The 23,524-nt window shown below is 39.0% G+C and overlaps 3 protein-coding genes across 3 annotated transcripts; 1 reads left to right on the forward strand and 2 right to left on the reverse strand.

Annotated features, from left to right (window-relative positions):
- Positions 1–831: 831 nt before the first annotated feature.
- On the reverse strand, positions 832–7,461 carry LOC102701676 (suppressor of mec-8 and unc-52 protein homolog 2). The gene is made up of 11 exons (XM_006663748.3): positions 6,885–7,461; positions 5,667–5,804; positions 5,518–5,567; positions 4,895–5,009; positions 4,220–4,268; positions 4,033–4,122; positions 2,968–3,036; positions 2,762–2,885; positions 2,000–2,352; positions 1,425–1,808; positions 832–1,270 (listed from the first exon to the last, which is right to left on the reverse strand). The coding sequence occupies exons 1-11, from the start codon at positions 6,929–6,931 to the stop codon at positions 995–997; spliced, it is 1,695 nt and encodes a 564-aa protein (XP_006663811.1). The 5' UTR covers positions 6,932–7,461; the 3' UTR covers positions 832–994.
- Positions 7,462–7,751: 290 nt separating this feature from the next.
- LOC102722267 (E3 ubiquitin-protein ligase SIRP1) lies at positions 7,752–8,776 on the forward strand. Its single transcript, XM_015843065.1, has one exon. It carries the CDS (start codon positions 7,856–7,858, stop codon positions 8,540–8,542), a length of 687 nt encoding a protein of 228 aa, XP_015698551.1. The 5' UTR covers positions 7,752–7,855; the 3' UTR covers positions 8,543–8,776.
- Positions 8,777–14,241: 5,465 nt separating this feature from the next.
- On the reverse strand, positions 14,242–23,092 carry LOC102722820 (long chain acyl-CoA synthetase 6, peroxisomal). Its single transcript, XM_006664270.3, has 23 exons — positions 22,807–23,092; positions 22,271–22,331; positions 22,124–22,201; positions 21,474–21,545; positions 21,301–21,382; positions 20,903–21,008; positions 20,749–20,825; positions 20,288–20,332; positions 20,117–20,203; positions 19,132–19,221; positions 18,954–19,033; positions 18,753–18,846; positions 18,002–18,090; positions 17,789–17,877; positions 17,518–17,647; positions 17,306–17,424; positions 16,436–16,559; positions 16,267–16,353; positions 15,454–15,557; positions 15,291–15,376; positions 14,929–15,015; positions 14,742–14,828; positions 14,242–14,668 (listed from the first exon to the last, which is right to left on the reverse strand). Exons 1-23 carry the CDS (start codon positions 22,949–22,951, stop codon positions 14,573–14,575), a joined length of 2,115 nt encoding a protein of 704 aa, XP_006664333.1. The 5' UTR covers positions 22,952–23,092; the 3' UTR covers positions 14,242–14,572.
- Positions 23,093–23,524: the final 432 nt, after the last annotated feature.

The raw sequence follows: 23,524 nt of genomic DNA on the forward strand, positions 1-23,524 counted from the left end.
AATTATTTTCTTATTATATCTACGTGAGTAAGATATACGCTGTTAGATTGAACGATCAGAAATGATTTGGTACCGCGAGACCTCGAGATATTTTGTTACTTTTTTTACTATAAAATTGCTCTAACACAGTAGTTTAACAACTCACTTTGCTGTAATTAGACGGCGATGCTTTTCCACTGACATAGAGAGGGTATAGTTAAAGTTAGTTGGCATTCACCAAAGGAAGAGCATTTGCAAATTGCAACATCGTCTCTGCTTGCACAGGTTAGCCTAATGCGTTGACAATGCTTCAGTAATGCGTTGACAATGTTTCCGTAACACACAGTTGGCTTGTACTGTAAAATGTTGATTCTTTTGTAATGATAGAAATTAACGAAATTTACACTGTTCTTTTATCTTACTATTCATAGAATCGCAGTATTGTTTATTCCATATAAGTATATAACTGTTTGTATGACATTTGATAAGTAGAAGACATCTTCTGTAAAGATTCTAAATGATTTTCTGAATGTATGCATTGTCTATTAAAAAAAAGGGCATTCGGTGATGTTTTTTTTTTCTATTTCATCATGCAACAAAGCAAATTACCGGGTGTTATATATAGAAAGGTGGCACATGTGGTTGTGCTCTTCTATTTTTTTTTCTTCTCGGCTTTCTAATGAAAGTGTTTTTTTTCAAAAGGTTTTTATCATCACCTCACATTCTTAAAGTAGATTTTAAAACTCCATCATTAATAACATTAAATAACTATAAAAAATCAAATAAATTTTAACCTTTCATCCTTAGTCGTTCTTAGTCAACGACGAAAGAACACAACATATTCTAACTGTCCAGCTCGAAGCAATGACCATCCTCTTTAATCCCCCCCTTAAAACTGTACCGACCAACCTTAAACAAACGCTGGACATTGCGACTGCCATGTGTTAATAGCACTGTAATTCCTTGTACATACAATTCTACACCACTCGCAGGATAAACCGAGTGACTAATAACATCAAGCACGATGCTTCTTCCCACTAGGTAGATCGTCATCGTAATGCCCGCCATCATCCCCTCCATCTCTCTCACCCTTCTTCCTGGCAAGTATCTTGTTGATTTTGTGGAGGTCATTCGTGATCTTCTGGTCCTTGTTCTGCTTCCTCGTCTTCCTGCCATCCTGCATCTTCACCCCAAACTGGAATGCGGCCTTGGGCATGGCCTCCTTCTCGTCATTGTATTTGGCCCACTCCTCTTCCGTCTCAAAGTCCCACCTGTGAAGACGGCCCTTAGCCTGCTCAGGAACCATAGCGTCGTATATTAGAGGAATGGAAATTTGGAGCAAAGATAAGTAGGGTACAATAAACACGAGTTATGTCTGCAACAGAAAAGGGAAACATGAAAAAAAAATAATCATGCTAGTTATAGAATACATTACTCTAACTTACCCGGCCACCCATGTCCATCTTCGACAAATCATCTTCTTCATCACTCCCTGCAATCTCATGGTTGTACTCCTGATAACCAGGATAGCACTCGGAGTAACTATCTGAAATAAAATTAGGATCCTTCTCCCGTGCATCTTTTTCCCTCAGCTGCTTAAGCCTTTCATCGTCACGTTTGAAAACAGAACCAAGGCCTCTATCCTTATCTGCCTGAGTCATCAACCTTGGATCCTGGGATATATTTGGATCAGCTAACACATCATAGTCCTGAGTGCTTTGTTGCATGTATTGTTCCGGATAAGCCAGTTGTTCACTGTACGGATAGCCTGACCACTCTCCTTGATATCCAGCAGCTACCATTTGAGCTTGAATAGCATCATATCCATTCTGAGACATTAGAAGAGATATGAACTTTTAGGACATACAGGTCAAGAATGGAACATACTAGTAATCAATAGCCGTAAAAGGCTATGACTGCGGGCAAAAAGAAAAGATTGTCTCAAAGGTTCGACATACAAAACTCTAATTTTACTTGTAGCACAGTGGAACCGAAGTTACTGAACTAATAGCTGGATTACCGGTTGTGGCCAAGCTTGAGCATTGTCAGATGGTGCGACGGGCCCATAGATAGGTTCAGTGAAATAGGACTGCTTCTGGTGGTTATGTGGGGACTCCTCCATATCTTCAGAGACAGGGCTCTGGCTCATTTCTTTGTTAGGAACAGAATAGTCAACACCATCTCCAACAAAAATATCATCCTCATCTGCTCTAACAACAGGAACAGACTGTTTCTCGTTCCCACTGAAATTATTATTTCGAGGGGGTGGCGGTGGTGGCATTGCCTTTTGTATTTGCTGTTTCAGAGCAGAACCATTAGTTTGGCCAGGTCTAGCCACCTCATCGTAGTCACCACTTGCCAAACTGTTCTTCCCTGCAAGCAAGCATAGGAAGAATCAAGATAACTAACTAACTTCATTTGGCAAAGCAAGTGCAGATATGGATGAGAAAGCACGCACATTGCAAAAACATGAAGCCAACTAATTAATCTGTTCAGAATCTAAAGCAACTGTGTAAGATATGGTCATAACTAGTACCCGAAGTTTCATTCTTGACAGAAAACTAGAAAGCAATTGAAACACGACTCAACCATCGTGGCAAAAAAGTACCAAATCATACTATTATAACTGTTCCAAATGTAAATACTCAGCTACAAAACAAATCATTTCAGCATATTTTGACACATTATCTTAACCAAGAATATTTTCCTAGTGTCACTTAGTAATCAGTCGTTCAATCAACTTCCACTGCACAAAATCCATTTTAATATTCAAGAAACATACCTTTTGTGTCCCTCTCCTTTTTCTTTTTCTTCAAGACTTTCCCAGATGATCCAAGTCGAAGGTATGACATGATTTTAGCAATCCTGTCAAGTACAGAACCATCCACACTGACAGTAACCATCTCCTGCAGAAGCAAGAAGAATACCGAGGAAAATGATAAGTTTCAGGAAATTTCAATGTGGTATATGTTTTATTTGCCATAATACCTCGGGAACAGGGCAATCAGCTTTGCTCCTGTGAAGAGTTGTCGGAATATCATTGTTAAGTCCATCCTCCTGGTTCATTAATGAAATTAATTATTCTGCCCCTATAACCCACAATTTAAACCAAAACAGGGAATGGTGAAAAATTATTTCCAAATAACATAAATCAGTAGTACTAGACATGCCACAAGAATAGGCAATGCAAACACCTTTACTCCTACTCTCAGAAAACCATTTGGATTAAATCCAGCAAATGAAAATATTATACATCAAAAATATGATCTACACCCTCCGTCTATAGCTATTTCTAAGATTCAAATTTCTATGAAAATACAACTACTTCCTACCTACCTCCTCATCTCAACCAATCACAACCATCCTTCATTTAATTTTTTTCACCTATTTTATAATCTCAACCAATCAGAGTCATTTCTCATCTCAACTTTAATCCCTAATTTGAGTTGGAGGGAGTAGTGGTGATTAGTCTTGTAAGTTTGATTGTGGTCATAGTGAAGGTACTGCATATAACAATCATTGGAGCCATGATGCTTCATAATCACAATTTAAATTTGCATGACATAAAAATCATTTCACCAGAGACTAGACACGTGTAATAGCAATACTATGTAATAGTATATAAATAAAATATTGCAACTGGAAGATTTCCTTTGTCCTCCCTCTCTTTCTTCTCTTATTTGCAAATTATTTTGTAAAGTGAGAGCTTAAGCATGCTGATTGTACTGCACCCCGGCTGATGAGCAGACAAACAAACGACAATGCATCATGAAACATAGTCATGCATCACGTATACTACAACAGCCGACAAAACAGAAGCATGTTATCATTTACAAGCTGGTATATAAAATATAAATTAGAAATCGAAACAGCAATAGCATTTTCTTACAACATAGCAGCATCATGTTTAGAGCTTAGACAGATGAATGCTAACGAGTGATGAAAAAAAAATATTATACATATGTTGTATGAGGTAAAGTGACCACCACTGCCACCAGAAAATAAATGTAACATACAGAAAGCACTAAAAAGGGGGAGCTTTGAAGGAGGTACCATGTTGTAAATAAATGCCATCCGACCAGGAAGAAACATTTCATTTGACTTTACGATGCTTTGTGGCTTTATGATCCATTGATAGACAGACTGCAAACAACCAAGAATTGCTTTTAGTTTCCATGATACATGGTCCATTATATAAGGAACAAACATATTTTGGCTCATAAGCTAAAAGAAAATCTACCTTTGCAGTTGCAGTGCGAAACGAGACTGCCTGATCTTCTTTTGTTGACCTGTATAACACAAGTTCACAGGCTAAATATATGTATCCTACTTAAATACTTCATAAAGGGGAACTTACTAAGTGCAACTAGACGAGGATGAAGGACACGAGACCATACTTCATAATGCTACATTCCAAACCAAGAAATGCTTATAAGCAATTATTGTATTATTCCAATTACAATCCTAACAATACTATACAGGAAATCAAGTCTCACCGAGAATGATCCAACAGCCACTGTAAAGCACGGTAAAATTAGGAATAATTGTAGTGCAGAATAATTCTACTTGACAGTATTCATCTTTAACAAAAACAGGAAATTTTCCACCATAAACACCTACTAAAATTCCAACAAGAGAAATGGATTCCCTTTATCTTCACTGCTAAATACAAGAAAGAGGATTAGCCCCAGAAAGAGCTTCACAGCTTGTCGCGTCATAAAATAAATAAAGGAATCAACTCTGCACTTGCTTAAAAAATATGCAAGTGATAATCACCGTTATCAACATATTACAGAATTTGACATGAAACATCCATCTAACAGCTTGTCTACAATGCTACTCGTTCTTACAAAACTACCAAGAAAAAGCAGGATCAAACAGTATGAAACTAAAATTGCAATATGGTGGGAAGTACCTTGACTGTGTATCCTTCCCATCCTCTGCATCAGGCTTCTTATCTATTTCACTTCGTACTTTGTGAAGTAGAGCATAGTCCAAGCCTTTGACCAAATGTGTATGTTCCAAATCACCTTTAAAACAAAGTGAAAATTAAATATCAATCAACGTGGCAGCCTAGTGGAAGACAAAAAAGATAATTGACAGCCATCTGAGTCTACATTCCCACCACAACATATCATATTCATAGAAAATATGTCCAGCTATAGTATCCACCTTTACTTTTGAGCTATAAAATCAAATTCTTTGACTGCATATAACTGACTGACTAGGTCAAAATAACCAAGTGCATGATAGCTCTTGATGTTTCAAATGGAAAAGAAGCTAAATTCAAGCAGGTAAGAGTATTCCAAATAAAAGATCTAAAACTGCTGCAATTTTGTGGACATAAAACAGTTGCAAAGAAAGATTCAATTTCTCATTTCCATAGATGTCAATCATAATTTCAACCGCTGCTCATCTACATGTATGAGCATTCGTGATTGTCTATATACATATGAAGAGTAAAAAACATACATTAGTCCCGTAAGGATGAAAAGCATTTCTTAAAAGAAAATGGTGTAACACTACTACACGACCAACCTCCAAGATATTTGCTTTTCTCAATAGATATCTTGTGTGCATCTGCTAGCCTGTAACACAAACAGTTTCATATATTGAGTTCCAGAAGGGCATATGATAAACCAAGGAAAAACACTCAGAGTCAACAGATGAAACCTGCGGTCTTTTACCTTAAATCTGTTCCAGGAGGTGCCACAGCATGAAATGAACCAAGCTCTGTAGGTTCATAATCAGGGTTTTGATCTTCACGACGTTCCTTAGCACGATCTCGATACCTCGGTGTCTCTGGTTCTTCTTTTTTCTCCTCTCTGCATGGGAAAACAAGGGATAATCAGGTTAGCCCAATTGACTTAATCCCTAACAACAGAGGAATATTCAAAGTAGTTGTAGTTGTAGCTGATTTATCCAATATTTTAAAAAGCGGTAAGTGTTTTCATGCGGTTAGCCCACCTTGTAGGTTGGGGCACCCGTTTGTTGTATGCAGCCATTTTTTTAGATAAAAACTGGATTTATCGGTGACAGCTGATGGGTTCCCATCCTTGTGGGGCAGTGCGAGAGATGACATGATCTCACAAGTAAGAAAATGGGGATATTTATCAAGTGCAGAAAAGCTGGTATTTTGGTGGCCAGGTTTGGTATTTGGTTTAGCCAGGGCAAGAGGTGTGAAAAAATCATTCTAGGTTGAAGAAGAGGACTCTTATTAATCATTATCAATTTATCACATCTTGACCTGATTGCAGATTCTGCAAACCTGACTTGAAATGCTGCAAAAGGGCATGAATTATCCTCCTAGTGACTAAAATGAATTATCCAATAGCCACATTCTCCTAAGTTTAGGGAGAGCAAGAATCTTAGATTTCCAAAACTCACATAGTTTAGCACTTTGCAATTATGCTGGACCAACAGGTTGTGATATGTATATAAAACAGAATATGATATAGAAGACTAGTATAATACATACATTACATAAGGGCAGTCATGTGGGTTTTTTTTTTTCAGATGGGTAAAGGAATCAGCACTGAACCTAATTCCCTTTTTCAGTAGTAATGCAAGGTAGTGTCTTGAAAGTGAAGCAGAGATCAAGTTAAGTGGGATGGTTCAGTGAGTCAGGCCATTTGCATGAAACCTTAGACCCTAATCACAGATTAAGAGGGTGGATATAGGATTAACTGTCCAGTCGTTTTCTTTAATTCCAAAAATTCATGAAATCATATTACCACTTAGTCTGGATCTCAGAAACTACTTTACAAGCAAACAGTAACTATACCATCAAAGGTTGCAAATTGGAGTATTATATTTTCCCATGGCTGCTTTTTGTTCCTCCCTCAAATCAGTACAAAGAATCCAACAAAAATACATAGAAATCTTTCAAGTGAAATGATACTTACTTCCGCCGCATCACCTTCTCCTTGTAATAGTTCTTCTTGGACGACATCTTATCCAAAATAATAGTGAGGAGACGATGCCGGCAGATGCGGGAGGAGTCGGAGGCGGCACCGGCAGATGCAGGAGGATGAGGAGGCGGCTGGTGCGAGCGGAGGACGGAAGAGGAGCAGGCGCCCCGGCGTGTTCGACGACGAATGAGCCGCCGCCGCGTGCGGCAAGAGGAAGACAACGCTGGATCTGGCGGCGCTGGGTGATGAACGTGGAGAAACCCTAGCTCTGTGGGAGCGGGCGAAAGTATGCGCGGCTACTGGTTAGGGGGCAGCGGCGCTAGCTGCCGGATACGGGGCAAGCCCGGTGGAACGGGGTGCCTCTCGCCGGCGCTGAGGGAGACGAGAAGACGACGAAGGGAAAGCGGTGGGACAGAGGGAGAGAGAGATAAGAGAGACAAGTAGCGCTAACACAGAGCGCCGCGGCGGCAGGTAAGACGAGTTCGTGGAGGAGGGCAACGCCGGCGGCGGAGTAGCAAAAAGGGAGCAGCCGGAATCGACGGGAAGGCTCGGCGTCGGCGATGACGGCGTGATGGAAGCCGGCGGTCGGAGAAGGCTGGGGGAGTCCGTCCGATTTTGCGCTGGGTGGTGGAGTCGATATTACATGGGCCGTTGGGCTTGGGCCGTTGGGCTTGGGCCGTCTAGTTTATTTGCCACGCGCACGGCTCATGATGCTCCAAAGAAGCCGACCCGTGTTCTCGCGCAGTCCTAATCGGAGAAGGACGTTTTTCCCTCCATATAAGCTGCCTGATAGGAGCGGGACAATCCGTCTTCTCGCGGTGCTTCTGCTTCCTACGTAGGAATACTATTTTGCCAGGCTGCTACTGGCGATTCGTCGTGGTTTAGGGTTTGCCTCATCTTCGTTGGTGTCGGCTCCCTGCCAATCTCGCCACCGGCCGTTCCACGTTTTGCTTATAGAGATTGTGATGCCCATATATTATTTTCCGGGGATATATTATTATTCCTCTCCCCTATTCGATGAGCAGAGAAACCTTATCCATGACCAATTAGCGATCAATGGTGATGTCTACAACATAATCATGCTGAGATCCAATCAGCCGGTGGCGCCGCCACCGAGAGACGGTGACGTAAGACCAAATCAGCAGGCGCCGCCGCTGGCGAGAGAAGATGACATAACACAAAATCAACATGCGCCGCCGTCAACAGACGATGGCATGTTCTCGTCCATGGACATGACGGAGTCCATAGTTGTATCATCTGAGGAGGACGCGTCCTTGGGCGAATCATCTGAGGACGAGGAGGAGATGGACTTCTCCGAGTACGAGGACGAGGACGAGGAGATCGACGTCCTCGCGCCGGCGCCGCAGATCTCCAGTGAGGCGGCTGCCTCCTACAGGCAGGCCGGACTATTCCCGACGTCGAGCAAGGCCATCCAGGGCCTGCGCGAGGTGTCGGCGGCCGATGCAAAGAAGGACGAGTGTGCCACATGCCTGCAGGATTTCTTGGCGGACGACGAGCTCAGGATGATGCCCTGCTCCCACACCTTCCACCAGCGTTGCATCTTCGACTGGATCCGGCTCAACTGCATTTGCCCGCTTTGCCGCCACAAGCTGCCCACACAGCACGAGGATGACATGCGTGAAAATCCTTAGCAATAAACAGAGTGGTGGTTTCTTACCATCAATGTAAGGCTAGTTTCTATTAAAAGAGTAGCACTAGTCGCATGCTATTCATAGTCTATACTAAATGCAGAGTCCGGTTAAATGTATCGAAGAAATAGTGAGAATTAAATCAAAGTATGTCAAGAGTCAATGTTTGGTTCGCAAAGCCAAATAATAGTAAGATGTTCTATGGCTGCTTTGTTCTGTACTAGATTATTTCTCAAATTTTACGCGCATATTTTGACCACAAATCAACATCAAAAATCAAAAGTCGAAGGGGGGAACAATGGATAATCCAAAACACACGGCAAAACGAGTGTTGGCACGCGCGAACACAAAATTTTTATGAAGTCCATTTAAAAATCCCCAATTGTCTTATTACTAAAGTGACAATACTCCTGTTTTGTAATAGATCTTGTCGTCAACTTTGAGATACTAGATCGACTATTCATTTTATTTAGAAAACTTATGTAAAGTTCCATCATTTATTTTGTTGTGACTTGATTTTTTTTTGTTAAGGTTACTTTGTATAGCTTACCTTTTTGTATTTTAATAGATGATATCCTCGACTTTTTTATTACGCATTTGACTATTTAAAAAATTTATACAAATATGTGAAAATATAAGCTATAATTAAAGTATATTTAATAGCACATATAATTAAAACAAAATAAATGATAATTACACAACTTTTTAACAACTTTTTAATAAGACGAATGGTCAAATGTTAAAAAAGTCAACTATATTATCTATTAAAATATGGAGAAAGTATAATTTTATAAATTTACACAATTTTTGAATAAGACGCGTGGTTAAATGGGTGACAAAAAGTCAACCGTGTTATTTATTTCTCATCTAATCTCTACTTTAAAAAACTAGTAGCATAAAAATAATCGGTATTGACACCCACTTCCGGCACCTTCACCATCGATGTATAAATGTATTGCATTTTAAACTAACCATAATTTGAAATTAAGTGACCTACAAAATCTAGTGACGAGTTAATTTATCATCACAGACATGTTTAGTCAATGAGAGGCACTGTAAGGTATTGCGTTTTTGCACTCATCGTTAACAACGTATTTACAAACAAAAAATAATTTATTAATAAAAATTTATATAGGTGTTTTTAACTATTTAAAGACTAAAAAATAAACTATGATAAAACCCCAAAATCAACTATAAATTTAAAGTTAAAAATTTAAATTTTGGCTTAGAGTAAAGTAGAAAGATGAGGATGCTAAACACAACTAACAATAACAGTAAAATTGAAAGGAATAAGTCTACATAACCCCCTAACCTATTGACAAGTGATTACTTAAACCCCTCACCTAACAAACCGGGTATTTAACACCCTAACCTTAATAATACCATCTAATTAACCCCTAATAATGGTTTTGCACCCTGGTTTTGCTCTGTTGGCAGGCCACGCTGGAGAGTCTTTCCAGATTGATCTAATTCAATTTGTTGCGTGAGGAGGGCATGCATAAAAGACTCAAAACCACCAACAAAGTAGTCGTGCCTCCTCGACTTCTTCTCATTTCACTCAGCATCTCCTCCTGTATCTCTCTCTGGCCACTCCGGCGAGGAAAACACCATGCGTTTGACAGGAAGTAGATCAACTTGATCTGTTTGCAGCACAAGGTAAAGGTGAGTCTCCATAACTTGTTGATGTGGTTTCTCAACCTGATTGACTCACAAAGGATTAGGGCTAATACAAGGGTTTATAGTGGTGAGTTATGGATTATCTCCATGAAATCTAGATAGTGTTGTAGATGGTAAGGATGATCAAATTTTGGTAAATTTCTTGCTGTAGATTAGATGTTTGATATTTTAGTGCTTAGGCCTTTATGAACCTCCTTTTTTGGTACTAAAGAACATATAAAATTAGCACTGAGAGCTGTATCATCTTGCTAGTTGTTTCATTTAATCCCATAGAAAGTTAGGATTAATTTTTTCTCTTATTTTATAGGAATGGATCCATCGGATGTTCTTCCAATCATGTTTCACTATGGTGGGGAATTCATGCTTTCTGGGGGTAAATTGCATTATTTGAGAGAACATACTGCAATGTCATACATAGAGATAGACAAGATATCTTTACCTGAGATCAAAGGTTTCCTTGCTGATCACACGACAGTTAGTGGTTTATTGCATTTGCATTGGCTATACCCTGGAAAGCAGTTGTCAAATGGGCTAAGGTTTTTGCTTGATGACTATGCTTGCAAAGAAATGGCAGATCACATGTCTAATGGTCAGGTTGTAGACATTTATGTTGAGCACGTAGCAATTGGTGAGGAGCAAGTGAATAATCAAATTGTTGATCAGGACTATGACATTGTAGAAGTTGAGGATGAAGGCAAATCAGATCCAACGACAGAGCTAGTTCCTAGTGTTGTTCCATTTGGAGATAAGCAAAAGGGCAAATTGCAGCTGAGAAGAGCAGCAACTCAGATTCTGAAAAAGCAAAGAGATTCACAGCCAATGAACTATGAAGATGTAGTTGGTTCTGAAAATGAGAGCAACCCAGAAGACCAAGTATCTGATAGTTCAGACTCTGATTATAAACAACCTATAGAGCAAGATAGCTCTGGAGATGATGAGGAAGCTGAACAGCTGAAGAAATTTGCAAAGGAAATCAAGAGGAACATCAGGGCAAAGAAGCTAGGCGTGCGTAGTAGCCAGGCTATAGAGATTCTTGATGATGCACTGGTGCCTGAAAATGTTAACTTACAAGATGATGGCAGCCCATATTACAATTCAAGTGATGACTACTCCTATGAGGAGAACAGTAAAGGAGAAATGGTTAGGTGGAAGAGCACCCACAATAGGTTTGACAATAAAGCATCAATTCCTGTGTTTTCAATTGGCATGGCTTTTAGATCAAGTAGGCAGTTCAAGAAAGCATTGGTGAAGTATGGGCTAACAACACATAAACATATTCTATTCCCCAAGGATGAACGGGACAAGGTTAGGGCAACATGTTCTTGGCCAGGATGTAAATGGCTAATATATGGGTCAAAGACAAGTAGGTCTGAATGGTTCCAAGTGGTCACTTTTGTCAATGAGCATTCTTGTCCACCCCGGAGAGACAATAAGCTAGTCACATCTAGGATCATAGCAAATAAGAACTTTGATGTTATCAAGGACAATCCAACATGGAAAGTTGAACATATTAAGAAGTTAGTTCTAAAGGACATGCTTGCTGATGTGTCAATTTCGAAGTGCAAGAGGGCCAAAGCTTTAGTGTTATAGGAAGCACTAGATAAAACTATGGGAGAGTACTCGAGAGTGTATGATTACCAACTAGAGTTGTTAAGGAGCAACCCCGGGAGTACTGTGGTTGTGACCCTTAATCCGGATATACTTGACATGAAAGTATTTGAGAGATTTTATGTATGTTTCGATGCTTGCAGAAAAGGGTTTCTTGCTGGTTGTAGGAGAGTAATTGGGCTAGATGGTTGCTTCTTCAAGGGTGCTTGTAATGGTGAGTTAATATGTGCCATTGGAAGAGATGCTAATAATCAGATGTATCCCATTGCATGGGCGTCAGTGGAGAAGGAAAGATATGATTCCTGGTATTGGTTTCTTGGGTTGCTTAAAAAAGACCTCAATATCAATGATGGAGGTGAAGGATGGGTCATAATCTCTGACCAACAAAAGGTATGCTTTTAACCATTTATCTTTTAGTCGACTCCGCATGGGTCAAAAGTTGTATAAATACTTTGAATTGTTTGTTTTGTAGGGGTTCCTGAAGGCAGTGGCTGAGCTCATCCCTAGAGTAGAACATAGGATGTGCGCAAGGCATATATATGCAAACTGGAGGAAAAAGCACACTGATCAGAAGCTTCAGAAAAAGTTTTGGAATTGTGCAAAGTCACCATGCAGGGAGCTTTTCAACTATAACAGAGCAAAGCTAGCGCAAGACACCCCTCAAGGAGCCAAGGACATGATGACCACTGCACCTGAGCATTGGAGCAGGGCATTTTTCAAGCAAGGGTCAAATTGTGACTCTGTTGATAACAATATGTGCGAGTCTTTCAACAACTCTATCATGGATTCAAAGGTTCTTTCCGGTCATCTCTATGAATGAAGCCATAAGATGCAAAGTGATGGTTAGAATTGCTGAGAATAGGACCAAGTCAGATAAGTGGCAAGGTATAATATGCCCAAACATATTCAAGAAGTTGAAGCTGAACATTGAGAGATCTGGCCAGTGTTATGTGTTGTGGAATGGACAAGATGGATTTGAGGTCCAAGAGAAGGAGAAGAGGAAGTACACAGTCAATTTAGAACAGAAAACATGCAGCTGTAGGTATTGGCAACTATCAGGCTTACCATGTTGTCATGCTATTAGTGCAATATACAAGGCATCAAAACAATGCAATATACAAGGCATCAAAACAATTGAATGACTACATAGCACCAAACTTCTTTATCTTGGAGTACAGGAAGACATACCAGTATTGTTTGCAGCCTGTTGAAGGGCAAGAGAAATGGCAAGAATCTGACATGCCAAAGCCACATCCACCTGCTTATGTTAAGATGCCTGGGAGGGCCAAAACTCAGAGAACAAGAGAGTCAACTGAGAAACCTAAGGGACCTAAGTTAAGCAAGGTTGGTATCAAGATAAGATGTAAATTGTGCCACCAAACTACTCATAACATCAGAACATGTGCTCAGAATAAGGAGGCTGGAAGCAAGAGGAATGGTTACATAAGAAGGGATGCAGCAAAAAAAAAAGGAAGCAGAGTGAGGTAGTAACCTCTGTTGCTGCCACTTCATTTGCATTTACAGCTAGTGGTAATTAAAAGTTATGCACTCATTTTTCCTCTTATAGGGTGACGTGGGCACCTAACAGAGTACTAGCTCTGTGCCACCATGTGTTGTAGGTCCAAGCTTGACTCCACCTGTACAACAAAAGCGTGGGAAGAGGACTATACCTATTATTTAACTCCAACAAATAAAGCTGAAACTTAATGAAAATACATGTATTTTGGGGGAGACGAGAGATGTTTTATTTTCATATAGTCAAATGCATGTTGCTGTATGCTTTATGAGAGACGTCTGCTACTCTATTTTGTGAGAAGTGAATGCTACTTAGTTATTTTTTGCTACTAGTTTCATTAATGATTGTGGAGCATCCTATACGTATCATATATAAATATTTTACCCCAAAAATTCTCTTTGCCTCATACTTTGCAGCGCCAATCTTGCACCTAGGGCTGCTTTCTTGCAGCTCTAGCTTCAATGGCGATCTCAAGAATGATAAAAATCATATGCTTAATGCCAATGGAGAGACAAATGATAAAAGTCCCTACCACCGGCTGATCAGCATGATAGCATATCCAGCGTGGCATGCCAACATGGCAAAACCAAGAAGCAAAACCACCGTAGGGGGGTTAATTAGATAGTATTATTAAGGTTAGGGGGTTAAATACCCGATTTATTAGGTGAGGGGTTTAAGTAATCACTTGTCAATAGGTTAGGGGTTATGTAGACTTATTCCAAATTGAAAAGTGAATGACTAAAAAAGATCAATACAGCTGAGTCAGTGACATCCGATCAGTTTAAAGTTTACCAGTTGATGAAACATCATATCTGCAGGAGGATGCGTGATGGTTAGCTCCACGCTAACTAATAAGTAGCTGTCCCTTTTTTGCTTTCATGCGAAATGTGCATTCATCCAGTGAAATAAACGCATATATAACAGCTATGCAAGTATATTGCTTGGCAAGTGGTTGACAGCATGCCTCACAGCAGGATTCTGGCACACAAGAGGGATGGAATTCCATAGTTTCTATTTCTATGACAGTAAGGTCAAATTCAATATATTCATATGACATGTCTACATCTTTTTTTCCCTTTCTATTTACCTGAAGACCATCCTATTAGATGATTATCATCAAGCAATTCATGGAACATATACACCAGAGTTTGTTCAGAATTGCCTGCCCTATACCAAGCCAGTGATTTGTAGCTTGTTGCTACAAATTTTTATTCTGATCGTTACTCAGGCAGTTACAGCTTGGGCTTTATTGATTCTGCTTCACGCAGTTGAGAATACATATCTGCTATTTCTTTTACAAAGTATGCCTTAGCTTGTGGTCTTTTGACCTGTAAAATCATTGGGACACAAAATTAGCACCTTAGGTGTAGAGATCTTCTCCCACAGAATTAACGGGCCTACCTTGAATGTAGGGGTGAGGAGACCATTTTCTAACGTGAAAGGTTCAGCAACAAGGGTAACAGCTTTGGCAAATTCAAAACCTCTTAGCTGGTAGAGCAATCAAAGAAGATTGATAAGGAATCATACAAATGATTACAGAACTTTTATTTATTAAGAGTGCATGTAAGGTAAGAAGTGAGAAGTAAACCTGTGCCTCCTTTCCAATAGAGTCCATGTCAGCCAGGACAGCAGCTCTTGCTCTCGGATCAGCACAAAGCTGTCTTAAATCCTCGTACTACAGGTTAGAAATAACATTATCATAACATAAGTAGCCAATGCAGATGTAAGTTCTTTGTGGGTTCTATTTTTATATAATCTTTTTTTTTAGAAGGAGAGGCAAGCTTCCCCCACTTCTATTAAGGAACCTATTTATAAATAAAGGCGTTGTTTGCATAGTGAACTGGCAAAGAGATGCAATAAGGAAGAAGGTAATGTCCTGCTGGTTTGGAGAAACCAGGCTGTAAGGCAGTAGAATACCTACTTTTAAGGTCAACAACTCAGCATATGTACCTGGATTCCTTCTGATGCAGCCCAAGCTGTCAACACCTCTGGTTCAACTGCTACTATGGCAACCAAACATGAATTTAAACTATCACCTGCATCCAAATCAACAGCTTAGAACATAAATGTCAAATTATGGTAGTTATAACCAATATAAGAACATGAATATTACCATATATAAAGCACTGTGCAATAAACTTGCACTTAGCATAGACATTCTCAATCTTCTCAGGAGCTATGTATTCTCCTTGAGCTAACTTGAAAATGTTCTTTTTCCTTGAGACCAGAAAAATGTAATAATTTAATAAGAAAACAAATAAGATCAAACACAAGGGAATAAACTACCAAAGAATGTGTGCAAAGAGGATAAGTAAGACAGCAGGATTTCACAATAGAGCTGTCGTCATTTCTCACAAACATCCATGCATTACAGCATTCGTACCTGAAGGCTACTGCATTATGCTGTCTGCTACAATAACAGTGGTTAAGATAGTTTTGGTTTACTCATCGATCAGTAGCTAAGAAGGTTAACATCTTGCTTTCACTTTAGTCTTTTAGCACACTAGTTTTGAACTTACCAAGTTATTATTAGATATCCCTACCATCTTAGAATATGGTATGTATTCGCAGAATTACAAAAGATGGCAAATTCTACAGGTTAAAAAGACAAAATTGCATTGAGCTTTCACATTTAGAGTTTATGGCCAACCATGCAAATCTCAGGTACAAACTAGCAGAAAATAGTAGAAGCTAACTTAAAATTTCAAGTATGCATTAACATTTAACAACTTAATTTAGCAACTGCATAATTTAGGTGTCATTAAGAAATGGTAGTGAAGCTAAAGTTGCAGATTGATCAGATACAGTTTTCTCTCAATATAATGTACTACAAAGGAACAAAATAGATATGATAGGACGAAGGCACAAGGCCATCTGAATTCTAAAGGAGATTTCTGAAACATGAAACAGTAGATTTCAGTTTTACCTATCTATAATTTTTAGACGCCCCCCAGGCAGCCACAAACCTATGTCTCCAGTGTGCAACCAACCATCCTCGTCAATGGCCTCTCTACTGCAGGTTTTCAAATGTAATTGCTGAAATCAACCAAATATACATGAATTTATATAGGAAAAAGAAATATATAGGAAATTACGTTTGGATTTCGTCTTTATAGTAACCACAGAATATTGTAGGTCCCCTAACACAAATTTCTCCACGAGGATATGGTTGATCCTCAGAGGTGTAATTCATTTCTGGGACATCCACTAGTTTAATCTCTGTAAAATAGAAACAAAATTTGCATTGTGAAAGAGTGTAATAGGTGATAACACAAAAAGAAAAAAACATTATATTTTAAGATGAAACCTAATCTAATTTGTGACGATTTGGCAAAACCGAAGGAATATTGAGATCTTTCCTAATGAACCTTGCTAAATGGACAACCTCAAATAAGTTTTTTCAAAGAAACAATGAGGTTAAAAAAGCAATATGAGATGTCACATGGTAAATCATTCCGAAGCATGTTTTATTTAGGGATGGATTAATATGCTCTATGAAGCATATTTATATACTTGATGAGTGCTATAAACATTGATTCATGGGCATGACAAGAACAAATGAAAAAAGACAAGATCACTCTTGTTCACTGGGGTTATCCTGATCGCCAACAGCGCAAGAGACTACAATCAGGTTAAACCTGACTTTGTGTTTTGTTTTTTGTTTGTTCATAATAGGGGTGCGAGGGTCACTTAGACAGGGATGGACTCTGTTTGCTATAGTACCATGCGCTACCATCACACCAAGGCTTATACCTCTAAACTCCTAGTTAAACCTATAGCCTTCCTAACTAATATTAACATATAGGATATTAAACAATTGATCTCTGTCCTGTTAATCTAATTAATTGTTTTGGGAAATACTATAAGTTTAGTGCCAAAGCACCATACCATAACAGTGAGGGGTTACTGTGAACACCCAAACAAATCTAAGTTAAAGTCCTTGAAAACCCAAAAAAAGATCTTACCACAGGATGGATTTGGGGATCCAACATGACCAATTAACCTATCACCAGAATTCATTGCAGTGATGATACAGGATGTCTCTGTCATTCCATATCCTTCGAGAACATCACCGCTGAAGCATCTGTTAATAATATTAGAACAGTATATATTAGTTAGTCCAAGTACTATACAATAACCATGCTACCCCAAGGGAGCATATGTGAAACCAGCTTACATTCTTAGGAATTCCATAACATCTGCTGACAATGGAGAAGCGCCTGAAGTCATAAGTCTCACACGTCCACCAAGCCTAGCTTTTATTTTGTTAAATACCAACTTGTCCCACATTGGGGATGGATTTTTCCCTGATAATCCAAAATGTAGAATTAACCTTTCAAACACATAGTGGATAAAAAATGGGATAAGACAGAAAGCATGTAGGAACAGCTTTTAAAAGCAAAGCCATTGCAGAACTAAGACATATAATATCAATGAGCTGTTCTTACCGTTAATAATTGCTTGCTTCTTAGCATTGTATGCAGCATGAAACAATTTTTCTTTCAGCCCACCTGACTCCTTGACAGCATTTGTAATTCTACAGAGTAATAGCCACTTAGAAGTATTGAAAAGGAAAAAATATGATAACCTTGTGAAAGACATTACTAGAAATAATCTTGCCCAACAAGAAAGTATCTAAGTGACAGGTGTAGTTGTATTACGCAGCATAAATTCTGTTATATAGCCGGGGCACACTAGGAAATACTGTTGGTCTCAATACAGCCAGATCATCCATCAGCTTCAAATTATCCTGGAAACAGCAACAATATACTCATCAGATGTATAGCAAATAATTCAAAATTGAAGGTAAAATATTATTATGTATGTAGCGAGTAAGATAAATATTTGATCTAAAATAAAGTAGTATAACCATACATGGACCTCGCTGATTGCTGCACACATGGAAATCCAGCATAGGTTTGTAAGAAAACCATAGGAAATATCTATTCCTTTGGAATAACCACTGTTCATGCATTTGTTTCACAGGATTAAAAGGAAAAAATTCCATAGGAATCCTGTACTAATCCTCCAAAATGCACTGTGTTTCCCTCCTTTGTTTCACATGTGCATTCTTATGTTTTTCCTATTCCTGGGGTTTGAAAATTCTGTGGACCGAAGAGGCCCCAGCCCCACAATGGGGTTATCAGAATACTATCTCACAGGTGGAAGTTGCAGCATAATACACTAGGTTATCCAATTCTGATCCCATGTCTAGGGGTAAATTATGGAAGAACTAACATTAGGAACTATTTTTATCCAAGTGCATTAATTCATTTGTCCCTGCCGCCTGGTTATTGCTATCTACTTTTGCTAAGTCAGAAACCCCATTGTTCTACTGGTTTTATTATTTACACAAACAATAAATGCAAAAAACTACCAATTAACATCCTCAATGGTCTTGGATCTGCATACCCCTTGGTAGAATCCAATGGCAACACCATAGTGAAGCACTGCAATCTGGTTAACTCTCTCATAGATGTGAGCTAAAGGTAGATATGAGATATACCTGCAGAAACATATCAACATGACTTATCCAAAACATTAACAGATGGAACAATTTTATTAAGATATCGACAAAAAGAGACAAATCTAGGTTTAATGTAAATTCCTCACACATCAGATGGGTAAAACTTAATGACTAGGCTTGATCCTGCTACATTTGCAATTAAATTCCCATGAGAAAGAACAACTCCCTGAAAAATATATGACATCACTTGTCACAGATTGGAAGGTTGAATTAGAAGAGATCTTTGAATGGAACTAAAAATAATCGGAAAGATGGATTATTTACCTTCGGTGTGCCAGTTGTACCACTAGTGTAACAAATAGTGGCAACATCTTCAGGTTTTGGAGGGCGAAAAGATTGAGAACTCATCTTTCCCTGAATTGAAGAATGAAGAATCAGAAGAATAGTGAGCAAAATGTGCTTACCCTTTAGACTAAAACCAAAGATAATGTGTATGGCTGGATATATATATGCAGGCAGTTAGCACAAAACTAAAATAAAGGCAATATATATGTCCACCATGCATATACTATGTCTGTCCATATAAGAAAAAAAATGAGCTAGTATGCACGATGCTATAAGCATACAAACAAAACAATGATAATGATTTGAAAAAAAGGAACGATGTTTAATCCATGTGGTAGCCCGACCGCTTGTTATTATGTAAGATTGTCCATTAGCTCTCATGTGTATTACACATCAAAAATATGAAGTGGAATTAGAGAGCTAATGGCATTACAGTGAGTTCACATTCTCAATTTTCACCGCAAATAATCAATACATCTATATATACATCAATATAATTGCATAACAATGTTTATTCTATTGCAAGTAGAAACAAGATCAATGTTTATTCCATTGCAAGTGGAAACAAGATGTCACACAACCTTTGTTTGTGAATAGTGATGGATAATCAGAAACAATCTAAAATTAATGACTGCAACAGGCATGACAGGCTGCAGCCAAGTAGTCCGTATCCCAAGAAATTTTATATAAATATTGAACCATATGCCCATACAACTATAGAACTAGGTATGTAGTCATTAAGGACTTCACGTAATTGCTTTATACCTAGTTTAAATGCGAGTCGGTTAACTGAAATTAGACAGCACGCAACAGATACATTTGTTATGAGAAGAGAACAAATACTATAAACAAGATATAATGCTACTAAACTCTCCAAGTAATCTCTAAACTATATGTAGTGTTAAGAACAGTATGGCAATACAAGATATTTATAAAAGACTGAAGGACCACGTAGCAAATTCACCTGGCTTAGTAGTCTGGAGTAAGTTATAATTTTCACTCCAGTAGTTGTTGAGGAAGATGCCATATTTGCATTGTCTCCATCAATTACCTACATAAAAGAAATAGAAGATAAATTCTTAAACAATAATCACTGTTCTATTGAATATACTAACTATAAATAGTTCAAACTTACCACTATAACACGAACACATGGCATTTGAGTTATGAAGCTTAACAGCTGCAATAAATAGATATATATACAACGACATAAGTACACTTCGTTCCAAAGAATATACCACGATGAATTCAAGGTTAACTGGTACGCAGCCTGTATAAGTTGATAATGTTTGAAACAAGAAAAAAATTAGGATCAGAATCCACGTAAAACATATTTCATGATCAGGCCCCATCACTCAGCCCATTGATCGTGTGCTGTGTCTATATGTAGATATGGTCCAGAACAAACAGCGTTTGGTGTGCATGATTTTTTTTTTCAGTGTGTGGTCTTTTGACCTTGTGTGTTCATAGCATAACTAGCTACGTCCAGCTTCACTAGGTTAAGGATCAGTATAACCAGTGGCATGAAAACTGCAATTTTTAATGATTGTATAAACAGGTAATCATACAAGGTTGAGATAAGGGGTTATAGCTCACAGTGCTTAGTGTTTGAGGCACACAGAAAATAGCCTCTACTGTAGCATGGTTAACAATGAACTGGACTGCGTCTGGACCTGTAGAAACAATACATAAAAATTGTTGCTAGATGAATGAAAAGGAGATAGATGATCCTTCTGTGATGAGCAAATACCTAGAGTATCATAAAGTGGCACGGATACATATGAATATGCCGCACAGGCATGATCAACTATGGTCCACTCAGGTCTGTTTATAAAATACAAACCAATGCATGCACCCTGGTTCAGATTGTAAAAATATGTAATGTGAGTTCAAAAAGGAAATTGTTAAGTGTAACTACAAATGCTATATCATTATGGCAATGTGTGACAAGATCTACCTGCTACTCCGTCCCAAAATGTAGCTATCTAGAACGGGATTTGGCACATCATATGACTACGAATCTGGACAAGGAGTATGTCCAGATTCATAGTCCTAAGATAAGTCAAATCCCATTCTTACAATTTTGGGACAGAGGAAGTACTAGTTAAAAACAGAAGCATGGTGCTTGTTGAGATCATAATGACTCACTTGAGGTATTCCATGATAAATAAGACCAGAACCTATTGCAGTCCTGTTTGTACTAGCTTCTCCATATGTCATCCATTTGTAGCTGCAACGTTGTATACATTTTATCGTTTACAAGATTTAATCAAAGCTACAATAAGTCATAATAATGCATATAACCAGGAACTAATCCTTACTCCCCAACTGTTCCATCAGCGCAGACTCTTGTGCCCAGGTATCTACAGTCCCTAAAGGTCTCAACTGCATACCTGCGTAATTTGGGGTATATTACCTGAGAAATTATCACAGCATTTAAATTTGACCACTAATAATTTTCTTGTAAAGCCAGACATTTCGGTTTAACAGATTTCATAAAAACATCACATGAAAACATATGCATTAAAGTTGTTGCATCCAAATAGATAAAAATGTCAATTCACATTGTCAGACAAATAGATAAAAATGTCAATTCACATTGTCAGACTCCCTCCCCCCCCCCCCCCCCCCCTCTCTCTGACGTAGGTACAAACAGTTTTCTGATTCAAGGAGCAGATAAAACAGGCTCCCTTATTCTTTTTTCTAATTTGATTTTTTGTACAAATCTTCCTGGTAAAATTCCGGAAGCAAAAACATGGGAGCTTCCTAAGGAAAACAGAACTACCATTCATTTGCTTGACTGATAGGTTTTCTGATCCATTATCTAAAAAAATAAGTTTGCTGACCATTCAAAATCAAGAATTCAATCAATTATAGCATAGCGTTGGTAAATATCTGAGATTTGGCCAAGTTGAGATTAATATTAAGAACTAAAAGTTCAATACTTAAGTGAGATTGTGAGGAATCTTACACGAAATTATCATGAAGCGTTGCAATGTCTGGGTTATCAGGGAATCTATCTATTAACCTTAGAGGTGCCTTCGCAGACCTGCAAGATGAAAACACCAATTTTGAGCCACAACATAAGCAAATGCAGGTTAACACATAAATAACCTACCGGTATACATTCCACTTTCCAGTTTGTAACTTCTCGGGGAGTACAGCACTGTAGCCCTGCACTGGAGAAGCTATGCACATCATGAGTTGTAAACTACTACTAAAAAGCAAAACATTCCTTTGTCAAGAAACACAGCTCAAACATGCAGAGCGCAGTTGAGAAACCACAACTGGCATGTGTCTACTTAAAAAAATGTGAAGAAAAGCGGCATCCACATTCACAAAGAGTGGAAAAGCTACCTAGCTAAGCAATTTATTTAGATAATTACCGAGCTAGGCAATGGAATCATGGAATAGATGCGCGGCCTCGGCACGAATTCATCAGAAACAGAAACCTCTCTCTCTCTCTCTACAGTTTAAGAATTGGGAATTCGGGAGCGGTCGCACTTGCTCTCCACCGTATGCTCGACCGGTGCCCCAGTAGGCCCCCATGTAATACAACCCAAGATCCAGACCCGCAGCATCACGCACGCGAGGGATGGATGGATGGATAACAAACGCATACATCAGCAAGCAGTCAAAGGCAGACGATCGTACCGTTCGCGTACTCGCCGGCGGTGGGGTTGGCGGCGAGGTCAACGCCGGCGGCGGAGGCGGGCTCCGGCGGCGGGAGGTGGGCGGAGACGGCGCGCAGCCGGCGCTGGGCCGAGCCCATTGGGGACTCCTCCTCCTCCCGCCCCATGGGACCTTGGCTCGCACTGGTCTCCGGCGTTAGCGTTGCGTGAGACGGCGGCGAGGTGGGTGGAGACGACGAAGTGACGAACCGTCGGAAGCCGAAAGGCGAAGAAATTTGTTGGGAAGAGAGCAAAGCAAACGAAAGAGTCGAGGGCGATGAGGAGGAGGCGTAGGGGACTCGTCGTCGTCGTCGTCGTCAGTTTGTCACTAGTGGTGGCGTTCAGAAAAATTTGAGTTTTTTGCAGATAATTTGTCAGAATTAAAGCAAGCTGCGAACTGTACTTTCCTTGATTTCTACTATACGAGTCGCATGGATATCTCCGGTCCTTATTGAGCGGTTTAGCGAGCTCAGGGCTCTTACGACAGATGAAACATAAAACATATTTTGATTTTAGGCAGCTGTTCAATCGTATAAACAATTGTATTAACTAATATAAAATAAAAATATTAATTTTTATATAGTTTTAAAAAGTCAGGTTGTTTAGTAAGAACGTAGAAAGCATAGAAAAAACCAAACCAGATCAGTGAAAAAAAACTAAAACTGGCAAGCACAACGGCTTGGTGATGTTCAAAGACCGCT

Source organism: Oryza brachyantha, chromosome 12, assembly GCF_000231095.2.
Source record: "Oryza brachyantha chromosome 12, ObraRS2, whole genome shotgun sequence".
Taxonomy (NCBI): Eukaryota; Viridiplantae; Streptophyta; class Magnoliopsida; order Poales; family Poaceae; genus Oryza; species Oryza brachyantha.

Bases quoted from the DNA above. Each gene is read 5' to 3' on its own strand.
- LOC102701676 (XM_006663748.3), bottom strand. From the start codon at position 6,931: ATGTCGTCCAAGAAGAACTATTACAAGGAGAAGGTGATGCGGCGGAA. The intron at 2,886-2,967 runs GTATTATGGCAA...TTGCTTCTGCAG, and splicing joins CTGATTGCCCTGTTCCCGAG to GAGATGGTTACTGTCAGTGT. The intron at 1,809-1,999 runs GTAATCCAGCTA...CTAATGTCTCAG, and splicing joins CTCAAGCTTGGCCACAACCG to AATGGATATGATGCTATTCA.
- LOC102722267 (XM_015843065.1), top strand. From the start codon at position 7,856: ATGCCCATATATTATTTTCCGGGGATATATTATTATTCCTCTCCCCTA.
- LOC102722820 (XM_006664270.3), bottom strand. From the start codon at position 22,951: ATGGGGCGGGAGGAGGAGGAGTCCCCAATGGGCTCGGCCCAGCGCCGG. The intron at 15,016-15,290 runs GTACATATGCTG...TCTAACCTGTAG, and splicing joins CTGCATCAGAAGGAATCCAG to TACGAGGATTTAAGACAGCT. The intron at 14,669-14,741 runs GTAGGCCCGTTA...ATGATTTTACAG, and splicing joins TCCTCACCCCTACATTCAAG to GTCAAAAGACCACAAGCTAA.